The sequence below is a fragment of the Cyprinodon variegatus genome, unplaced genomic scaffold (genome assembly GCF_000732505.1).
Source record: "Cyprinodon variegatus isolate N-32 unplaced genomic scaffold, C_variegatus-1.0 Scaffold1940, whole genome shotgun sequence".
NCBI lineage: Eukaryota > Metazoa > Chordata > Actinopteri > Cyprinodontiformes > Cyprinodontidae > Cyprinodon > Cyprinodon variegatus.
The window spans coordinates 43361-67116 of NW_015152393.1; the positions used below are offsets into that span (position 1 = coordinate 43361).

At 38.6% G+C, this 23756-nt stretch overlaps 1 protein-coding gene across 1 annotated transcript; it reads left to right on the top strand.

The window, feature by feature from the left end:
• Positions 1-231: 231 nt before the first annotated feature.
• On the top strand, positions 232-23452 carry LOC107104892 (cytosolic purine 5'-nucleotidase; the record flags this gene model as incomplete). Its single annotated transcript, XM_015405008.1, has 17 exons — positions 232-434; positions 1400-1519; positions 10124-10197; positions 16148-16265; positions 17168-17263; positions 17359-17450; positions 17541-17598; positions 18208-18301; positions 19969-20022; positions 20130-20213; positions 20322-20363; positions 20473-20580; positions 20843-20909; positions 21028-21198; positions 22584-22635; positions 22979-23039; positions 23276-23452. Coding segments are annotated over exons 2-17 (1449 nt in total), but the record flags the coding sequence as incomplete, so codon positions are not given.
• Between the last annotated feature and the right edge of the window lie 304 nt (positions 23453-23756).

A 23756-nucleotide genomic window follows, 5' to 3' on the forward strand; every position in this document is an offset into this window, starting at 1 on the left:
ATTTTCAAGTAAGAATCACAACATTTCTTTCTTACATAAAAAAAGAAGCCAACATATATAATAAACTTAAATTCTTAGTTAAATGTCTGATGTTTCAAGTTAAAGCAAGCAGCAGAGTCACGTGTCTCAGCCTCGGCGCCACATGGTTCCGCCTCTTTGTTATAAGCAGAGATAAGCTCCTCCCACCTTATAAGCAGAGGTAAGCCCCTCCCACTTAGCGTCTCATAACATCGGCAGGCATCACCGGGGGAGACAGCTGAGAGCTAGCTGAGAGAGAAGCTCGGTCACTTCTGCAGAGTTCATTTTATTGCCGCTGCGCCTCCAGTTTACCACAGTCAGACAACAACAAAAGAAAGCCGTCCCTCGCCCTGACAGCTCACGGCGCAGTCTCACATTAACGGACGGCGCGTTTTGTTTTATTCAGGAACTCAGAGGTGAGTGCTGGAAACGTCAGTTAACGAACACTAATCTCCCTATGCAACCTTCCTTGTGTCTCATCAAAGGGGAGCTAATGTGTCGAAACCGTGTCAACTCCCGACTTCCTGTCACCCTCTCAGTCGGTTGAAAAACAGCCGGTGGCAGTCGGCTAGCGTAATAATATGTTTGTGAACAAGCTGTTCTTTGAGCCGAGTTTTTAGCAGTTATGACTGAAGCGACGAATCCAGTAGCAAAAAAAAAAGACAAAAATCCTCGTAAACACTGAAGGCTGGAGCAGAGAGAGGAGCTGGGGAGATAAACTCGATCAAATCAAAGTGCCACATAGAGATTAGCTAAAAGTAAAAGAATAAAGTCCTAGGTCTATTACTTCCTTTGGTGTGTTGCAATGCTGTACATTAATAGCCAGGGATCGTTGACATGTCTAATAGTTTGTTTTTTCATGATCTGTTTCTCTCCAGCCCAAGCAGAAACTCCACCAGGTTAGCACCAACAAAAACATACAATCTAAGAGCCAAAGTCAGCTAATTCACCAGGCTATTGTTTTTTTTTACTCCTTCAGAAAGTGTTCAATGCTTAATCAAAAAGTTTCAAATGTAATGAATGAATGATGTTTGAGATAAGCAGGTTTGTTATCTCTCAGCTGACTCACCACCCTTTGTCTCTCTGGCAGCTGTCATGCCCTGCTGTTGATATCCCACTGTATGGAGACCTTTAATCAGTCACACATCAGGAAGTTTTTTCATCATATCCTTCCAAAGGTTTAAAATCTGGTAGCCAAATTAGGTGTTAGATTTTTATTTACTTGAGTAGTTAATCAATGCTGCCCCTCCTCCACCCGTTGCTGTTTACACTGCTATTAAGTTACTCTGTGAAAAGAAGGCTGCTGCAGCTTTTTAAAGCTTAGAAGAAGAGGATTACAATTTTGTAAACAAGCCTTTTTTGACTCCCTTTTTTTTTCCAGACACTGAACAGTTTAAAAGATGACGACTTCGTGGAGTGACAGATTGCAAAATTACGCAGACCTGCCTGCCAACATGGACGGCCTGGCTATGAAAAAGTACAGGAGGGAGCCGTACCACAGGTAAGAAGCACAATTCTATGTTGAGAACATGCAGGAAGAATGGCAATCAGGATCCAATCTCTTGTAATGTTGACTTTTGATGAACATGACTTACTTTGCACATTTATGGTATGTAATATTATTGAGCTGGTCTCTCATGTTTTAAGGAATAGAAGTCAGAGGATTGTACAGAATACATTTTAATTTAAACAAAGATAAAGATGTCTTTTGAATATGTCTTCTTAGTTTCTTGTATTTTTGCCCTTACTGTACCTTTGGCGATTGTTAATCAAAATTATTGAACAGACATCATTTCGTTTCACCTGCAATGTAATGGGGTACTTGAAAATAAATGTTTGGTTCTGTATATATCAAACTTGAGATTCCTTACATATGGGTTTTAAAGGCTTATATTGGTCGCTTTTAACCAGACACGAACAATCCTCTGATCTACAGTAAAATGCCTGTGGGTTACTTGAATCAGGGAGGTTTAGAGGGGTATATTTGACTAACTTACTCTTCTGTTTGTAAAACATTCAAAGTTATTCTTACCTATAGTCTTTGAAGGAACACCATGTTATCCAATGTGTTTCACATAAATACTCTGAAAAGTGTTACAAATGCCTGTTATGTGATCAAATATCTAACATATAATAGGCTAAAATGAACTAATTTGTTCTACCATGCATCAGTCTCTTGATTAGTTACCAGCCTAAATATGTATTAAGGATTAATTATTACCAGCCGCAAAATTAAATGAAAAAAACCTAATAACTTTATGTAAGAATCATATTAATACTTATACTATACTTGCATTAAACATTACATTAGATGTAAATGACTATTGTAACTGGTTGCTAAGAGAATCAAGAATGCATTTATTAACCATACTAATCTACTTTCACAATTAAATATTTAAACAAATCCTGACACAAAGCAACACTAAGAGAACATTTTTGTGGGATAATGAAGCAGGTTTAACAATTAACTTACTAAGGTTTCTGGTATCTCTCTGACGTTGAAAGAAAAAAGCTGTTTGTCTGATTTAAGTGATTATATCCCATTTTAACTTAGAAAATAATAATTTAGGAAAAGGTAAATACTCCTAGGGATTCAACAGTGACAAATTCTTTGACAGAGTGAGTTTCACACCAGAACCTGCCCTAATAGAAGTATTGGTTTTCTTCACTATCTGTTTGGCTCACAGAACTGCATTTGGATCACTACCCAGCAGGTTCTCACAGTCTCTTTTTTTCAGCTTATTTGTCAGGAGAGAATCTCACGCAACCAGCTATTTATTCAGCCTCGGGTACACAAGGACCTCTGGGTGTCTTTGGGGCTCATTACTTGAGAACATACTGAACCAATCGTATAAAAGAAGGTGAAAAAAACCAACTTTGATAAACATTGCTAAATGGAACTGACACGTTTCCTCTGCATATTTTTGTGCAGGAAAAAAACCAAGCAAATCTCATTGCTGCAATTCACATTGAAATACTGCACCAAAAATATAAAGCCTATTGTGCACAACTATTATGCAACCTTTAGCTGGACGGGTTAATGAAACCTGCTTCAGACTGGTAGAGCAGAATGTCTGGATTGATTTATTTTTGTGCCCTTTTCTCCTCCTCAGCTGCACCTCAGAGTTGATCGTTTCCAACAGATAGAATCCATCACCAGGCCATGGTATACCTAGAAAATAGAAAAAATAGAACTCTTCTGCTTAACTTGTTTGAACATCAGGAGATTACAGAGAACACACTGTAGCTAAGATTCCCCTGATGGATTCCACAATGTTCGCATATTTAGCCTTAAGAAATAAAAAGACAAGTATGGATACAGATTTTAATTTATTAATCAGTCTTGATATATTACATCTAATTATACTTGTACTCCACGTCTCCCGCTTATCCGGGACAGGGTCATGGGGTAGCAGTCTCAGCAGAGACTCTCAGACTTCCCTCTCTCTAGACACCTCCTCCGGCTCTACTGGGGGAAGCCCAAGGGCCTCCATGGCCAAGCAAGAGTCCGTCCAGCATGTGGGAATGTCCGCATGCTGTCCCCTGGTCCTCTCCCTGGTGAGATGTGTCCGAAACACCTACTGAGGGAGGAGTCATTGGGCATCTGAAAAAGAGGTCTGAGCCACTTCAGGTGACTCGTCTGTAAGGGAGTGCCAGGGCCAGCCAGCGGAGAAAGCCATCTTGTTCTTCCGGTCATGATCCATGATGATTTTAATGACCAAAGATTAGAGAATCGAATGTAGAAATACTGTTAAATTGAGAACTCTTCCTTCTTGCTCCCCTTTCTCTTCACCACACCATGCTATAATATAGCTTCTGCATTTTAGTAGCCGTAGCACAGATCCATCTTTTGATTTCCTGCTCCATTCTCTAATCACTCAAGAACAGGACCCCAAAATACTTGAACTACTCCCCTTGAGGCAGGAACTCTCTTCGAACTTTGAAGAAGACAAGCTACCTTTTTGCGGTTGAGAATAGGGTTGTCAAAAGTATCGATACTGAAACGTTGTTTCCGGATACAATACTCATTTTCAAAAGTATCGAGTACCAGTGGCACCTAAACAGTCATTCATCTAAAGTGCAGAATAGAGGAAAATGTACTTTCTGAACACTGTGTGATTGAATAATTCTGTGCATTTTTCAGTTTCAGACTTTTTTTGTAACAGGTGCAGCTGCTGAGAATTATTTTTGTTTCTTAACCGGTCTGACTAGTGTCATTGTTATATGTGCAAAGCATAGCCAAGGAAGGAAAACTTAATTTTAATTTTGTAAGTTTTTTATCAAGCTTGCTTAATATTTTGCATAGCATACAATCTCAGAATATTGTTCTTATTGTTTATTGTATTTATTTATTTATATTAACGAAAATTTCTGTTGAGTTTTGGAGTCTTTGTTTTTATTCTTGTGGTATCGAAAATGGTATCGAGTATCGAATATTTTCATTAGTATCGGTATCGAGTTGAAAAGTTTAGTATCATGACAACCCTAGTTGAGTACCATGGCCTCGGCCTTGAAGGAGCTGATTTTCGTCCTGGTTGCTTCCCACTGTGCTGCAAACTGCTCCAATGCATGTTGTTGGTGTGGGCGGGAGGAAGCCAACAGAACCACGTCAGAGGGATGAAATCCTCCGGCTGCCAAACCAGAACCCCCCTGGACCCTGGCTATTCCAAGAAAACCTGTTTATAAATGTTATGAACAGGACCAGTGACAGAGGGCAGCTCTGGCGGAGTCCAACATGCTCCAGGAAAAGGTCTGGCCTATTGCTGGCAATGCAGACCAGGCTCCTGCTCCACTTGTACAGTGACCCCATTATGGTGCCCCCACAGGGGACATGGTCGATTGGCTTCTCCAAGTCCACCTTACAGATAAAAAAAAAAAAAAAAAACTGCTGGGCAAACTCCTACAAACCCCCAGGTGTCCTGTAGAGGGTGCAGAGCTGGTCCACTGTTGCATAACTGCAACAAAAACCACATTGCTTCTCTTAAAGCCAAGATTTAAAAATCAGCCAGGCTCTCCTCTCCAGCACCCTGACTGGCATAGTCATTCCCAAGGAGGCTGAGAGGTGCAATCCCCTTATTGTTGGAACACATCCTCTGGTCACCCTTCATATGGAGGAGAATCACCCCCTCAGTCTGCTAGTCCACGGGCAATGTCCCCAACCGCCAAGTGATGTTGAAGAGGCATGATGGCCTAACACCCAGAGACCTAAGGAAGTCAGGACAGCCTTGACCCAATGGGTTTTTTCTAGACCACCTCTGTGACCTCACCCAGGGTGATGAACATGTCTAACTCCGCTTCCAGGAGCCTAAATTCAGTTTAAGTTAAGATAAAAAGAAATCATTAATAAGTAAATATCAGAAAGTAAAAGGTTCTCATATGTAAGGATATTCAATATTTCTAATTGTACTGAGGTTCTTTTGCAAATGTGCATGGTTTGTTTGTGGATGTTTAGGGGAGTGGCTTCTGCTTCAGTTTTGGTCAGGTAATTGGAGTGGAGCCACACAGTTTTTCTCCTAAGCTTCTTTAATAATTTCATTTTTTTTGGAAATATAATACCTGTATTGTTTGTTTAATTTATTTTATTATTCTTTTTAAAGTAAATGCTTGAACCTAACAGAGAGGAACCCATTTGTTTTTTTGTTTTGTTTTTTTTACCATCAAGCAGATTACAGAGGGTAAAAGAGCGTTGAGCTTATGGCTTCATTACTTAGGAAATTACATTTGTCAAGAAACTCGCTCTACACGGATTGGAAGAATTTGGAGCGGCCTGACCGACAAGGACTACTTGGGAAACTTACACAGAGTACTCAATCTCTGCTTCCACCACGGAAGGCGTGGTAGATTTCCTCAAAGTATTTCTCCCACCATCCTACAATGTTCTCTATTAAGTTCAGCAGCTTCCCGACAGTGGTAGTGAAGCACTGCTAGGCCCTCTGTAGGCGTCAAACAGTTTACCAGAGTTGCTCTTATACTAACTAGTAGTTTTTCCTCCATGGGGTCCCATAGCCTGAGACATGAGTCACATACCCCCTCACTGCCGAAAGGCGCAGGAACGCAACGCTAATCCAACGGGGTAAACTTAAACACGAGACAGCTAAGCTAGGCCGGAGACAAGGTCTTGTCATTGTTAATTCGAAAAATATTTCAGAGGTGTTTTAAAATTTTAGGTCATAAAATAATTGGCATAAAACAGAACTGCCTAACTCCTGTCTCTGAGCGCTAGTATCCTTCAACCCTCTCTCAAATGAGTGGCTTGTTGCCAGGCCTCTGCAGAAATGAATGACCGAATGATGATGGGGGAATTCATCAGCATGTGAGCAGACACGAGAGAAACAGCTGATGAAGGATTATTGGCCTATTTTGTGTTTCAAATTCAATAAGACAAACAAGTTTCTTAATAATAATATGTTGACAGCAAAGCTACTCTCAAATACATGCTGTCAAGGCAGACCTTCGTGGTACGAGTTTCGTCTTTTTGTCTGCCTTCTGTAAAACACAATCATTTTTGCCTCCTTTGACTGCATGTTCACTCTGTTATTTCCAGAAAGTGAATTCATGAATTAAAACTTCGCTCATAGTCAACAAATGAATCTTTTGTTTTTTTGCTTGCAGTTAAATCCAATGCATTTCTTTATCTCTTGCTTTATCAAATAGTCCTTATTTCTGTATACGCTGATGGGGAACCACCCTGCTGTAAAAATCCGTCAGAAATAAGGAAGAGTTCATTCAAGGGTACAGTATTCTACTGTAAGTGGCTGTTTAATGTTTAACTCACAGCCATGGGGACAATGGTTGCTGTTTTTCTGCCTTGCCATCATATCATATGCTGTCCTCAGAGGCTTTATAAACCCATCAGTAATCTGATGGATTTATGTGTGCTGTTAGGGTAAAGGTCGCCCAGTCCATGACAACCCACCCCCCTATTTCAAACACATGCATACAAACCGCCACACGTGTTGGCAAAACAATTCCTTGCTGAGATAATGCATTTGTGTTAGAAGTTGTTGATCAGTTTAGCCCTTTATGTAAATGGAGTCGTTTGTTTATCACACAGTTGGACGGTGGTCCTCTCTAAGACTCAGTGCTATCCTGAGACATCACATCACAGAGGGCGGATAAAACTTTCTATTTCCCAGAGTCCAAACACCGTCTGTGTGAGATTAGAGAGCAGTGGAAAGAATCCGGCCGGTTGTCCCACAGCTGCTTCCATTTGGAGTTAAAGTAATTAAGGGCTTCTCTTGTATACTCGGCGTGGCCCATTGGGGATATTTGTGCAGCGTCGTCAACGTGACCAAAATCGAGGCTGACTACAGCAATCAGAACGCCCATATCTCTTGTCTAGTTAAGGTGGAGCTGGGGTTATCATTAATGGGCGTTCATTGCCTCCCTCTGCCATCCAGTCAAAGGTTACACATTTGATGTCATACCCATAAAAATAGCAAAGCTCTGGATTTAAGTCATTGGCTTAGAATGGCTTCTGCCCCCTCTGCACTTAGAAACTGTGAACATAAACACTCTACCTTTGATTTTTTTATTTGTTCATCTTTTTCTGATTGAAAGCAATAAGCAGTTTAGCCTTCACATTTATCTGCAATCTTAATCAAACCCATAGAAAAATCTGTGGTCATAAGCCTGAACTGCTAATCTCTGAGCGTTCAGCGTGACAGCCAAGATGACCTCTGATTCAGCACTTTCCCGATCAAAGACGGGTGAATATCATGCAGTGCCGGATATTTTCCGGAAAAAAGCCGTACAGTGATTGCTGCTGCGACTGATGCCTGATTCTTGTATTTGTTGTCCACCCAGCGGTGCCTCTACTGCCTTGCTTTGATTCAAAAGTAGGGTTAATCCTGTAATCCTTTCATTTTCTGTTAGATTCAAAACTAATACCTCTGTCAAAGCCCTTTTTATTCCTTCGCATTTGAACAAAAAAAGAATCCATCAAAACTGGAGGCGGAAGGTCAGAAATACAAATAAGACAAACATGGTACTGGCTAGGAAAATTACTGGTCCAGGCTGTTCTTTTGTGTTTTTGTGTATTTATTTCTGATCTTTTAGATCATAATAACAGTGTTATTATGATTACTATTTGTGTTAACTGTAAAGAGTAAGGGTTTATCAGCTTAAACAAAGGCAATAAATCTGTATCAGTGAGAAAAAGTCTTATTGGTTCATTTTATAAAGTAATAAAAAGATTGTTGGTTCCTTTGGGTTTATCCATTGATATTGAGGTGATAAATTGATTTAAGAATAATACTTAATGAGTCCACAAGATGGCTACTGAAATCTGCCACTACCTGTGTTTATTCTGAGGGTGATCTGAGCAGTAAGCAGCTGTTGCTTCGCGGCCCTGCCTGACTTGGGATTGTTCTAGATATCTTTGAGGGAGCCACAAACATCGTACTGCTCGACAACAACAACCCTCACTGACAACAATAGAGAATGACGCGGAACGGCCACAATCAGTTTTGCAACAAGACAGAAAATTTCTGAATGACAAGAAAGCAAAGAGGGAGTGGGGTGTATGTGCGTATGTGGAGGGGTTGTTATTGTTCAGGGTGCCAGAGCTTCACTGTGCTGCCGGAGCACATCGGACAAACGTAGAGTCAAACTAAGGTTTAATTTCACACAGAATGTACTGCCCTTCGTGTCTTGGACTGAACTCTAAATGGGAGCTTGTTCACTATGGATCTGCTGCCAGGTATTTCACAACAGATTGTTTGGGATTCATTGGGATGCAGTCATTCTGAGGAGAACAGCAAGAATTATTATTTTATTTTTTTTCTCTAGATTAACTCTGAGGTTGTGTGCCAGAAAAGCCTTTATTTCAGTGGCTCAGTTCCATTTGTCTGAAGCTGGTTTAGGTCTTATTTCTAGAAAGTTTTGGGTTTGAATTCTTTGGATTTATGTGAAAGGAAGCAGTTGTATATTGAGTTCTGTTTCAGGTAAGCTAGCAGTGTGTAACTGGGTCCTTTGTCGGCATGGCAATATAAACATTGGCTCCATTCAGCTTGTTTGAAACTTTGTTAAGCAAAGAGTCTAATTGTTTACTCTCATTTTAAGGCATATTAATAATAAGGAAATATGATAAAAATATTATTAAAAAGATGTTCACTAATTCTTTTCTCTTTTTGAAATATAAGAAATCAGATTTAAAACTCAAGATTTAAATCTTACCCTTTGGAGGGAAATTGCATAAATTTCACAATTTTATTTCAATTTTATTTTTCAATAATCATAGATGTTGAGGCTTTTGTAGAGAACATGTTACCTTTACAGACCACTACCATGGTGTGCATTCAAAGAATGGAAGACAAGAGTTTTAATTGATATATAATTGCCTATCCATGATTTACTGAAATGTACAGATACTTAAGTGGTGATGCTAAATGAATCGGTGCACTGGTACAAAATAATTAATTGGGAAAAGTGAATTCTAATTAGTTTGCAAATTTTGGTATATGTACCGACATTTCTGTTAGTCTCAAATGGCTTTCCTTTTTAGATTGTGCGTAATATTAACAGGCTTCCCACATGGTTGGATTGTATTTTTTTTAAGGGCAAGTATGTCCTTCAGTGCTTGAAGTAATTTGCTTTATATCCCCATAAGGGTTGGTGTCGCAGCACCAGTTCTGTTCTGTTTTTTTTTTGTTTTGTTTTTTATTTTAATCTCTGCAAAACAGCTTAAAAATGTTGTGCCTGCAAAGGCAGAGGGTATGTAATTATCGGAAAACCCTACATTTCCCACTTTGTCCTTAACTTCAGTAAATATAAGCAACTTTATCATGGATTTTGTAATAAAACCATGCCCAGAAAATGTATAAGGCAAGTAGAGGAGCAAACCTTAAACTTGCAAATTTGAAATAGTTAGCAGAGATCCATTCCTGTAGTCTAATGTGTTCCAATAGTCTCTACAGTTTAACAAAATGTAATTTACCTTTTCACAAGGATGCATTTTCTTTTATTTAAATTGAGTTAACTTTTTTTTAATTCTCTGCGCACAATGATGGAAATAAAATAAAAGGAACTCTTTTTCTGCTCTTCGTGACAGTAAGGGTACTGATCATGATGTAACGTACATGTTTTCTTCTTTTTTTATCTTCAGGATTTTTGTCAATAGAAGCTTGGCAATGGAGAAAATCAAATGCTTCGGCTTTGACATGGATTACACTTTAGCAGGTGAGTTAAAAAAGACATTGACCTACTAATTTCCTTTACAGGAACAGTTTTGAAAAAGTAACATTTGTGATGAACTAAGAACATGAACTGAAAATTAGCAATTTAAAGCCAACTATTTCTCAGTTACTGATCTTATTATTGCTGTTTTGAGTAATATTTTAAAGTTTATTAAACTGTTAATGTAGTTTTTATACTTTAAACCTTAATATTCCCACGTATACATATTAAAGGGAACATATAAAAATTGACTTTTTTGCCTCTTTTATGATTCAGGGAGGTGTTAGAGTTAAATATTTTGTCAACTCTGTAAGTAAAGTTTGATCTAAATGTTTCCTGTGACGTCCAATTAGTGCCTTTTCGTCTCCTTAATCTTTTACTATTTTCCAGTCGTCGACTGCTGATTATTGTGATGCTTTAACTTTACAAAAGTTCTCATCAAATGTTATATTTATTTACCTGGTTCCCAAAGCCAGTGAGAATATTTTCTGGGTCAAATGTCTCTCTATTTGCCCGTTCTCTTTGTTCTCCAACTCGGCTCCAGTTTTTGGTCTCCACACGTCTAAAAATAAATCTTCACCGACTTTGAAAAGCGGGTCACATTTGTTTGTCAGGTTGAGCAGCGGTGGCTCCCCCGATGTAGGGATTTACTTTCAGTTCCTGTGAGGCTCTGCTGGCTTCATCCTCCTTCCAATAGCAGGAGATTTTCCAGATGCTCAGCTGTTGACATGACTCAGTTTATAGGAGCTTGTAACCAAGTGTTAATGTTTGCTAGAAGTGTGGCTATCGTGTATCTTTGGACAGTTTTCAAGTTTTCATCACTGAAGTGCCTCATCGGTTTCACTCAATACCTGCTGCTTAATGTCGGCACCCCTGATGACACTGCTAAGGTTTTTTTTTTAGAAGCTGTTCACATGCGTGTCGTCTTTTTAAACAAGAAATTGAGATCCGGTGTTCACAACGTGCATCAACAATGCTGTCAGAGGAAGCAGAAAGAAAAGATGAGGCTTTAGGTAGCCAACGGCTCTGATGACTGGGATGCAATAATTTCATTTATTACAGCGTGCTGTGAAATTGCCCCTTTTAAAGATATATATTTTTTTTTCCCGATTTTTCATTCTTAAATGTTTCAGATCTTTTTGCTATGCAATAAAGATAGCCTTAGTAATAATAAAGCAGATTTCCAATCATGATTTAATTGTCACAGTTTCAAAAAAGTGTTCAGGTCAACTTAGCCCACTAAGCTAAGGAGTGTTTGTGTTCTCCATATCGGTAAACCATTCATTTATGTGTTTATTACACTTGGAAATCTTCTTAAACATCCAGGTGCCCCTCTTTGCAGAATTGATTTTATCCAGTTTTTTGTTTAGAGGTGGACTTTCTGGTTCATTTTGAATCAAAGTTCTGGTACATAATCTAGAGCCTAACTAATAATGTTCTTTTTTTGAAAAGTTGACACCTTCCAGGACTTTGCTTTGCACAATGTACTGAGTGTCTGAGATCTTTGAACTTCTTTCATGTCGTCAGACGGGTTCCATTTTTGGGATTTTCTTGTTTTTCTGGCTGAGCATTTCCAATTGAAAGCAGTTTCAGTCAAATATGCACAACAGTGGGTTGGGTGATGTTGCTTAACTCCATTTAATCATCCAAATATAATTAATAAATCTTTCTCTTTTTTTTTTAGTTTCATAATAAAAAGATATAAATGACATTGCTTTAAGAAACTTTTTTATTTCAATCATCCACTATGACGGTTGACCTAATTTAGCAGCTCAGGTTCTACAGCAGGAAATTTTTTATTTTTTTATCCACATCCTGCAGTTGCAGCCGAGAGGGAGAACCTTATCGTTTTTTGGGGTTTTTTCTTGAGTTTTTACGGCACTAGTGGCTCGTTTTTTTCAACGGTAGGCTGAAAGGAAAGGGGGTATGAGAGAGGGGGAGAGACATGAGGCAAAGAACCACAGGTCAGATTCGAACCTGTGGTCCTTTGCCTCATGTCGCCTCAAGTCTGCCACGTCGAGGCCTCCGTACAAGGGTCATGCGGGCTAACCGCCGGGCCACCTGCACGCCCTAGAACCTTATAGTTAGTCTGGTTACAAATCTGCTCAGCCATTAATGTTAACTAGGCCCAACATAGACTCAGAATCTTATGAAATTTTATGGTACTATTGAAATAATGATAGAAGTGATGACAAAAAAAACAAAAACAAACTAAAACTACTTTTCGAAAGTCTAAAAATTTCAAACAGGCTTCTTTAGGACATTAGTTGCATAAAGAAGTCTAAATTTGTATCACTCAACCTCCAAAAGTATCCACAGTCATATTAGATAAAGCTGTAAATGCCCAAATGGAAAAAAATGCAGAAGAAATAAAGTAGAATAAAGATTCTGACAATTCATCCCCTATTTTATTTTTCAGTCATCACTAATTCTAATTTAAATCAAAATCATGACTAGAAATTTAATTACGATAACTATAAACTATACGATGTTAACCAGTTGTCAAATGTACCTACCATACATACTGTAATTAAATTATAACTACCACTAGCAAAGATGCACAGCAGGTGAAGAAGATTCAGGCTCCATATTTCTCTGTCCTTATCTGTAGCACAGGGACATTTTATATTCCTTTACTGGAGCAGTTTAAACTAAGCCAATCCACTGCTGAAAAGACAATTAGAAACAAAAAATATTGGAAAAGTTTCATGTAACTTTAATATCAAGTCTGGATATTTATACACAAACAGTCCTTTTCTTATGCCTTGGCCACAAGTTGATAGCTGGAGAGTTGATTTTAGGGGCCTCTCCTCTATCAATAGTTTCCATGACAACTGACTCAGGTGGGCCTGATTGTGGCGACTGTGATTATGTGTTGCCCTGCATACATTTGTTTGTTTCCTATTATGAGGCTGTTAATGATCAAATATACTAAATCTGAATATTCCTGTGGAGGTGTCATTAAACCTCTTCATAGTTTATTTAGTATTTAAATGATTTTTGAAATAGTTGATTTGATATTCCATTCATTTTTATCTAAATCCTGTCTTTTTAATTGCTCCGTTACCCTGAGAAATTTGCTCAGCAACAGAAAGAGGAAAAATTTGTGATCTCTCCAGTTAACCCCTTTTAAACGTCACATATTTTGTAATACTTTCCAAGCTAAATCAATATCAGACCGGTCAACCTAGCTTTATCTGTCCTGCCGTTCCTAAAGGGAACAAGTCAATGAATGCGGCAAAAGTTGCAGCAACCTATTTAGACCTAGATTACATTGAGATGCTATCAGTTTTGTCCTAGTTTTCCAGCAGACTTTGGGCTTAATGTCAGCCCCCGAGGCAGTGCTGGAGTCCTCGTATTTTTCCACATTGTGCCTCACCCTGTCCTTATTCTAAAGCAAAGCCGTTCATTTGTGCAGTGATGGAAACTGATAAATTAAGACCCATATTGTTAGCTCCTTAATATAGACTGCTATGTGACATGGTTCAGTCAATGTGTCCCCGTTATAGAGCCTTGGATTATGTGATCTGTTAGAAGAGCAGTGCCGGTTGTTTGCTTTCTGTGTGAAGGGTGTACGTTACATCCAGGCCTGAGCTGACCTGGCCTATGAACTGCTCAGCAATGGGAGCACTGGGAGTATAATTATCTGCCAATAATCCCATCAAGGATGCGAGCGGGCATATTCATGAAGCTGATTCTGAGTATCTAATGACAACAGGAGCAATGTGAGCAGAGGGCCACATCTGGAGATTGCAGAAATGCACGAATGTCAAGGAACAGTGATATAGCAGCTCTCTACACCTACATTATGCAACAGTCAGCTTCCACTAGGATGACACAATGTTTTTGCTGGATACGTTATTTAAAGAAATCTGAAACGTTCTGTCAACATATTCTCAGCTCAGGATGTAACGATAGCGGCTCTATTAATCACTCAGCACTTCGGCCTCTAAAGGTCTAAAATAGCATTTGTTGACTTGAGTTACTGTGCTCTGTGGTTTGAATAGTTTTGAAGATGGGTATGTGACCTAATTCAATTGTACAACCCCCCTAATTAAATACGAAATAGCAAAACAATACTGTTTGCAACTGGTTGATTCATTCATCAAAGGAAAAGGCAATCCAAAATAACCTGTTTCCATATGAAAATGTTTTTTTCCCCAAAACCTAATAATACGGTTTATTCCATCCTCGGAAGCAACTGTCATCAAGTGTTTATGAAGGCTGCCAACAAGTTCTTTTTCCATTACTGCTGAGGAATCTGGGGCCTCTTTTCTTTGGAGGCTCCTTTAAATAGAAACTTTTGCTGAGTTTCAAGCTTGGATTTTGTCAAACCAAAACCAAAAAACAAAAATGGTGTTATTGTAGATGGCCTGTCCAGTTGAGCTTAGCACACTTGGTGAAACATCAGCTTAATAGGAACTAAATGCAGAAAGTGATGAGAGCATAGGTGACTGAGGGGAAAACGACTCTCAAAATAGATTTTTCTTCTACCTCAGATGTTCAAGATTATGACAAGGGAGCAAGCAGGAGTGGACTGGGATGTTGGCTGCCTCTCTGGGCATTGAGCCCAAACCCTCAGTTTACTGTGAGAAAAACATTTGGAGGAGGAGGGGGGGCTGGATTGCGACACTCTGCAAGTTTATAATGCAGAAACTGGCCAGTCTTGGCAGAGATTTTTGCAAAATTTATAAATTAAACCAGTTGTCCTGCACATTGGTTCATTTTTTACACATGCATGCTTTCTACAGAACCCTGCAGATGTTTTCCTGCAGTGCTGTTCTGTCCCCTTAAGAGCCATCCACCAGTTCACCTCCCCAAAGTCTTCCCCACACCCCACTGGGAGCACAGAAACTAGGCGACAACACAGAGTGCATTCTTACTTGCGTATTTATAACATCTGACAAGTTCTTTTTTTCGCACCAGCCTCAGAAAGCATTTTAGTCTTGCACCGGCCTTTTCTTAGCCCATGTTTATATTTCCAGAGTCTGGGTTAAATATGGATTACGGGCAAGCAGGAGGCTCAGTGGTCTCCCCAGAGCTCAAATTTAACTTTAAAGCTTTATTATTCACACAACTCATCATTTTTCTTTATGGAGTTGGGCGTTACATGGTGGAAGTGGCAAAAGAGGGAATAGTTGGACAACTACAGAGGGAGAAAATGTCAGCAAAATATTGATACCAGAGTTGGTTCTAAGTGAATAAGTATAACCTGGAAACATTACATTTACAAAAGTGAGTAAGATACTTTTTACTGTATAGATCAGTATGGGGGGAAAAAGGGACTTTTTTTTACTCTAGTGGTGGTAGGTTCATGTCAACTGGGTGTACAGGGGTCATGGGAAGCAATGACGCAGAAGCCTTGCTTCATACTACACGAGCTACAACTAATGTGGGGGAATTTTTTGCCTAGCAAAGCTTTGGCCATGCTCAAGATTTTTTTTACAACATTTATCTGGTTTTTCCTGGCTTTTTTCTCCCCCACCAAGAGGTTAATGACTAAACACAGCTGAAATGATTGGGAATCTGTATTTTACCACAACTTTTAGCCATGGTCAGGATCTTCTTTTAAAGTTTGTTCTTCTTGAGACCATCCTTCTGGTGTAGCATAGTTTGTGCAGCATTTGTTGGTTTATATAGCCTTGATTGGACTTTATCAAAGTCCAAACGGCTACAAATCCTGGCCGGATTGTTAAATGTGTTTTTTGTAACTGATCTGCAAAATGAAACGCGATAACAATGCAAGACAGTAAACCCATGTTAACATGAAGGTTTACATTTTACAGCAACTTAACTAAAACACTTAATAGCTTAATAGAAATAAAATTGAAACATGAATGGATCTTACTGAGAGCAGGTCTGACACAAATTTTCCTCTTTTTATGTAATAAGAATGCATGTTTGGTCAAATATATCAAACCAAGTTTAAATGTTTGTGTGTTTTAATATTCAGTCTACAAGTCGCCTGAGTACGAGGCGCTGGGCTTTGAGCTGACGGTGGAGCGGCTGGTGTCCATCGGTTATCCCCAAGAGCTGCTCAGCTTCGTCTACGATCCATCATTTCCCACCAGGTGAGAACAACCTCAAATGTTTCATTAGCTTTTGGGGTTAATGGCAAAGTTTTTTTTCTTTCCGGCTCATCCATTTCACTTTTTAGCCTCTGAATCTCTGAATGGGTTGTAAGATAAACCTGAGAATTAGGGTTTAAAACAAAAAACTAAATATGAAGTCAGTCGGACGGCTTCGTCTAACTCTGTGCGGTCTGAAGTATCAGTAGTCCTTCAGATTAATTCACATTTTGCCACATTATAACAAAAACATGTAAATGTTTTACTTTAATTTGAGATAGATACTCAAAGTAGCTCATGATTGAGAAATGGAAGTAAAATCATAAATAGTTTTCTACAAATATAAATGTTCACAATTATTTACTACTGTTTGTTGGTCTATCATTAAAAAAACATTGTTATAAAGTTCCTTAAAACTTTTGACTCCAAAGCCAGAAATGTAGAAACAAGTTAAAGCAATGTGAATGATTTTGGATTTGTAATATATTTAATGAGCCTTTATGGAAAATAAATAGGTAAACACCCCTTAAAAAAAAAAAAAAAACGCACACACAAAAAAGGTTCGTAATGAGTTTTCAAACAAGTAGAAAATCCATTTAAAAACACATGAGGACTGATAGAATCACAAGAATCATGTGAGAGAAAAATCCCATTAAACTTAAACATGAGTCGACGTTTTAACAAAGAATGTCAAACGATTTCCAGACGTCATGAAATTCCATTTTCAATAGCAGTCATCACACACCTTATCTTTTTCAAATTTCTAATCCCATAGAATGTTGAGTAATGTGATGGTTTGGGCGGGGAAGCTTCTTTGCATTTCGAGAGGATAACAATGAGCCAATAAGGTTGAAAGGCAATACCTCTGTGGGAGGATTTTAATATCATTTTCCTCTTCTTTTCAGAGGCCTTGTGTTTGATACCATGTATGGAAACTTGCTGAAGGTTGACGCTTATGGTAATATCCTGGTCTGTGCCCATGGATTTAATTTCTTTCGAGGGTAAGCTGGTTTTGATGCTCTTCGTTTAAAATCTCTATTTCAGTTACAAAAAATAGGATTGTGAGCTTTCTCTTCTCTCCTTGTACCCCTTCCAGCCCTGATATACGTGAACGATATCCGAACAAGTTTATCCAGCGGGATGACACAGAGCGTTTTTATATCCTTAACACACTCTTCAACCTTCCAGGTGAGGGTCAAGGAAACTGTCCCCAGATTATTTCTCATCCTAAAAACTCGGCCTCACCTAATTTTCTTCTTCTTTTTTTTTTTTTTAAAGAAACCTACCTTTTTGCTTGTCTTGTGGATTTTTTCTCAAACTGTGACAGATACACAAGGTAAGAATCTTCCTTTTAGATTACATCTCATGTAACAGCACAAGTTCTGCATGTTGACATAAAGACATTTGCAAGCCACTCAGGGGGAAAAGCAACTGCCCTAAAGCATGGGAGCGTCCTGGTGTCCTAAAGGCTAATATCAGCTTATTCCAATTAAAGGCTAATCCCCTTGGACTTCAGTCAGACCTGTTTATTCTTAATAGAATTACAACATTAATATCAGATGATAAACAAGCATGGATCCTTTAAAAGATTAATAGCAGTTAAAGGAAATCTTACTAACTGTCCACATAAAATAAAGCAAAATAATCTTCAATAATCATTTTTTTATCCCTTCTGTAAAAGAGGATTAATGGCCTGTAATTTATCTTTAATTTTTTTGTGGATGTAATCTGGAATGGCTGCATGTCCTTTGTCCTCTGAAACCTGGTTGTTGGTCTTTTAGGGGGAGATTGCTTTCCTGTTTGGCTGGGGACCCTCCAACAAGGGAAGGCTATCCCATTTAAAAGCAAACAAAAAGAAACAAATGTAATGTTTTCAAAGACCCTCTGTAAATATATGGCCTGTCCGACGGCTGTGCGCGTGTCTCTCTCTCCTCCATTTTCCCAGCTGTGAATCGGGCTTTAAAAATGGGGACCTCTTCATGTCCTACAAGAGCATGTTCCAGGACGTCCGGGACGCGGTGGACTGGGTTCACTTCAAGGTAAAACCAAAACAACTGCAGTTTGTTCTTGTTGTTGTTGTTGTGATTTTTCTCTCTCACATAAATCATACCTGAAGTTAATATGATCGTGTTTATTCTATTTGAATAAACACGATCATAGAAGGTCTTTAGGGTTATTTAGGTAAATTTGAACTCTACATAAAGATTTCTGTAGATGCCTTAGAAAAGTTATTTTCATCCTGTTAACCCTTTACTATCTTGTATGTCGATTTGAAGGAGCTCCTTTTTTATTTGTTAAACCATGTAAGGTATTGATGAATAAGTGTCGAAGTCTTCATATATGATCTGATGAGAAATAGTCAATGAAAAGAAAACTACTGATCAAAATAGGATTTCATAATAGTCTCATTGTGAAAAGTAGCAGAAATAAGAGGATTTGTAGCCTAGTAAACGAGCCCCACCCGCCAGCGGCCAAAATAATTTTTGCCTACGAGTTGATGGATAACACCTTTCATCTCCCATTTAGTCTGGTTTATCAGGCTAGAGGATTTGTCTTATTTAAATAAATGGCCAAGAATGTGTTGGTGCATCAAAAATACACATTCAAAAAAATTTTTTGCAAATATTCTCAGTGTGTTTTTCCATTATTAAAACTAACCAGATAACACTCAAAGGTATAGTGCAGGATTTTTTGTGAAATTTCTATCCACTCTTTAAAAAAAAAAAAAAAGAAAATGCAGATGCACAACACTGTACCCACTCCTGAGAGGGAACACCTACTGTATTAAAAGCGCGTGAGAGCTCTGTTTAAAAGTTGCTGTGTGCATCACTCATACAAGCTTACTTTCCAAAAGAAGATTTGCTATTTTTCCACTATGTCAGACTCACCACCGGTAAATGAAAATGGGGACGAGCAATTAGGATGGACTTATATAAACCTATCACCAGAATGGTAAACAATTAGGAGGACCACTTATTTAGATGATCCACCCTGAAAAAGAACATCCTCCACTTTACCTTAAGTGTTGTATTCTATGACAGCACTTCTCAGCTGTTTATGCAGAGTAGCGAAGGATGTTTAACGTACCGTTTACAGTTATAGTGATACATTTCTTTTCATAATAAAAATGTTTTATTATTATTTTATTTTGTCTTAAAGATAATTCAAATAATGAATGTATCCATAAAACAGACTTTCTTTTTTTTTTTTCTTCGGTGGGGGGTTGAGAAATGTAAAGATTATGCTTAAATGTGGTCATTGTGGGATGTCTAGTACGGAGCCCCTCTGGTGACGTGGGCAGAATTTTTTTTTTGAAGATGTTAAGTTGTGGCCACAACTTAGTAAGGCGTAGCCAAGAGATAGATAAGTCGTGGCCTAAACTTACCATCACTGGACTTTCGCTTAGTTTTTCTGTAAACATTTTGACACCTATCAGAGAGTCTGCTGGTAGACCTGGATGACCGAGAATTTGCACAGATAGTTAATTCAGATAAATCTCTTCAGGTGCTTAAAAAAAGTAAACAGAACTGCCTATGGATCCTTAGCAGCTCCCCCCCAGAGGTTCAAATTCACATTTGTACAGTCACCTGAATCAACAGAATCCACATCTCATCTACTTGATGAGATGTGTTTCTTTGATATTTTTTTTTTTTTTCAGTTATCATCACTTGTAGTGTCTAATTTGTGTCCTATGTTTTCTTTGCAGGGAACCCTGAAGGAGAAAACGGTAGAGAACCTGGAGAAGTATGTGGTGAAAGATGTGAGTATTTTGTACTCTGCACATATCCTCTGGGTAGAGAGAACACATTTTGTATCTCATTCTTTGTGAAGATAACTAAGCTTCTTTCCTCTTCTTTTTCCCATCAGGGGAAACTCCCACTTCTCCTGAGCCGAATGAATGAAGTAGCCAAAGTTTTCCTGGCTACTAACAGCGACTACAAATACACAGATGTTAGTACAGACCAACTGTGAACTTTTTAGGCAAACACAAAAAGATGAATGACAAAAAATGTTTAAATTGTAATGTTTTTTTTTGTTTTTAAATCTCTTTTGTCACAGAAAATTATGAGTTACCTGTTTGACTTCCCTCATGGCCCCAAGGTGAGATCATTTAGATGAAGTTGCAGATAAACCGTGAAAACGCAAAACATTATTGCACCTTTATGTGTAACTCTTTACTTTTGCTCTTTTGGATTCTTACCTTCTTTAGCCTGGTACTTCTCACCGGCCCTGGCAGTCTTACTTTGACTTGATCTTGGTGGATGCCAGAAAGCCTCTCTTCTTCGGGGAGGGAACCGTCCTCAGACAGGTCGACACGGTGAGCAGGACAGAAACTCTTTTGGTTGCTGTTGTGTGGGAGATTTTGAAAGTTAAAGCCATGCCATATTACTTCCTCAGAGTTTGGATGATTGAGCAGGTTTAATTGAATAGATTTAAAACATTTTGGTCAAAATGTGAGAGAAATCTGTGCAGCCATTAAATATGAAAGTACTAACTGCTTTCAAGCTGGTGATAGTCAATTTACAGATACACTTTCAGTTATTTCTGCTATTTTTATTTCATTTATTTTTTTAATCCAGACCACAGGACGCTTAAAGATAGGCACCTACACAGGACCTCTGCAGCATGGGATCGTGTACTCGGGAGGTGAGCCTTACACCCCTTCACTTTTTCAGTTTTACTTCTTTTTCCCTTATTTTATTTTTTTTTTTTTACAATAAAAGCAATCCTTCTATGTAACTAATGAGCATATATCTACTCCAAGGCTCCTCAGACATTGTGTGTGACCTTCTGGGGGCCAAAGGGAAGGACATTTTGTACATCGGGGACCATATATTTGGAGACATCCTCAAGTCTAAGAAGCGTCAGGGATGGAGAACGTTCCTGGTTATCCCAGAGCTGGCCCAGGAGCTGCACGTGTGGACCGACAAAAGCTGTGAGTCTGAAGACAAACATTGACAAAACTCTGATGAAAAAGAAAAGTCCATATTCAGCTATTTTTTTTCTCACGTTTTGTCCTCGGTACCATGAAAACCTAAATATAAGATACAATCTGGCTTGTGTAACACAACTGAAGTGCCAAGATACCTGTGCAACCTGAAAACAACCAGAGGTTTCAGCGGCTTTTTGTCAACACAAGACTCGGACAACCCAGAAAGTTTTAGATGATAGAAATCTACTTTACATTGACTTGCAGATCATTGATCCTTAAAACCAAAGATGTCTTTTCTGTATTTATAAAACTTGCTCCAAAGTAGAAAACTGTATGTAGGCACTTATTAGCGCTAAGTAAAAAAAGTTAATAATGTTGTTCCTGAAGCTTTTACGTTTCATCTTAATTAATTCAAACATGGCTGGGAAAAATACAAATAAGCAGTTACAGATTTGACGACGGTCTGTGGCTGAAACGTTGCATAATAAAGGTTTAACAGAGTGTAGTAGTGCCCCCTCCTTTTTATTCTATTTTTTTTCCTCCCACCTGTTCATGTTCTGTTCAAGATGTGTGGAGTTTGTTTAGATCACAGATAAATATTCAGATTTACTTGTAGTATATTTAAAGTTAACAATTTAAAGTGATTTTAGGGAAAAAAACTACAATTGTGTGTAGACAGAAACTTGGTATTGTAAAGGGGAGAAAAATGATCGAATATGTATGAAAGGATTGGTGCCAGTTTAAAAGTAATTTCTTCTGGCAGTTTGATGGTGTGATTTTATTTTTATGGGCAGAGTTTGAACTTTAAAGGGTTTTTATGTGGCTATTTTAGAAAATCTGAAAAATAACGATGCTTTTATAAAAGAAGATGTTAACCTTTCATATATACCCAGGCCAGCTGACAGCTTTACTAGCCTGCTTCTGTGTCTTAAGGACCAAACTTAAGGAGATAGCATTATTTGGGTTTCTTTGTTTTTCCAGGCTTTTTGTTCATCTTAATTAACCCTTAATGTCATAACAAAAAACTCTTTACATTGTAAAGTGTTAAATAAACTCAAAAGAAAGTCACATGTGAAGCCTAAATTACTTATTTCTCATGGAGTAGATGCATAGAGAAAGAAACTGAAGGAGCATCAGGTTTCCTTCTGCATTTGCTGTGCATTGTCTCCAGTTTAGAGGCCATGTTGTTTTTTGTTTTATGTTATCAATATATTAAGAATATATTTATATAATATAATAATATATATTAACAATATTAAGGAATAGATGATGAAGTTTCCATTAAAAGACTACTGATTACATGAAAACAGGATGATGTGGCTGAAGCGGAAGGGCTGACACTGGAAATGAAAAATTGACCCCTCATTTCGCTCTTTGATGTTTTCCAGCACTATTCGAGGAACTTCAGGGCTTGGACATTTTCTTGGCAGAGCTTTACAAGTAAGAGCTGCCCCCTTTTGGACTGATTTCCTCCCCCTCCTCTCTTTTCGCCGTCCCACTCCTCTTGTCCTGACATCATCGACTCTGCTGTACTTTGCTCCCTGCTGCCTGTTTGAAGGCATGCAGGCTGAAAGAACAACAGGGTCAATAGGGTGAAGTCTGGAGGGGTCGCCTCATGCAGGCCACCCGATAACTGGATTCACTGAAAGTGTATTTATAGCCTGCCACAGCTCGCTGTTACACCACCCCTTTGACTTCCTACATTTTAGCAAACTGATATGTGTGCCCTCCCCATCCCTTCAGCCTGTCCTAATCATCTCCCCCCCCCCTCGTCTTTCCACAGACATCTGGACAGCAGCAGCAACGAGAGGCCTGATATCAGCACCATTCAGAGAAGAGTCAAGGTACAGCCTCTGTCACTGTTTATCCCGCACCTGTTCCCTTGTCTTTACCGCTATCTGGACCTACAGCCTGTTTGGAGAGTTTTACGGCATCTGAAATTAAAAGCCCCCCATCTCATTGACACTCCATGCAGCTATATATATATATATATATATATATATATATATATAGTTTGACTAATTTCTTTGATTCTTATATTAGTAAAGCATTTCTGTTTCTCTCAACTTTCCTCCCTCAGAAAGTCACGCATGACATGGACATGTGCTACGGCATGATGGGTAGCCTTTTCCGCAGCGGCTCCAGACAGACTCTCTTTGCCTCCCAGGTGATGCGTTACGCTGACCTGTATGCCGCCTCCTTCATCAACCTGCTGTATTACCCCTTCAGCTACCTGTTCAGAGCCGCACACGTCCTGGTGAGTTTATCACCATCAGAGGAGGATTTAAGGATTTGTCTTGACATTTTTAGGTTTTGTCATCTGTACCAATAGAAATAAGCTGCAACAACTTTTATTTTACAGTGACGCTTCTTATTAGTTTTTGATTTCTTCTTTATTTCCACAAGGTTCTTATTTTATTCTGCACAGCTTTGACCAAATTAAATCACCAATGGATAATATGTGATGAGAAGATAACATAGGGCTGTGTTGTTAAAGTTGGTATTTTATTTACTCTGCTCCATCCTTAGACACTACATTCAATAGAAAAACTGTTTTGATT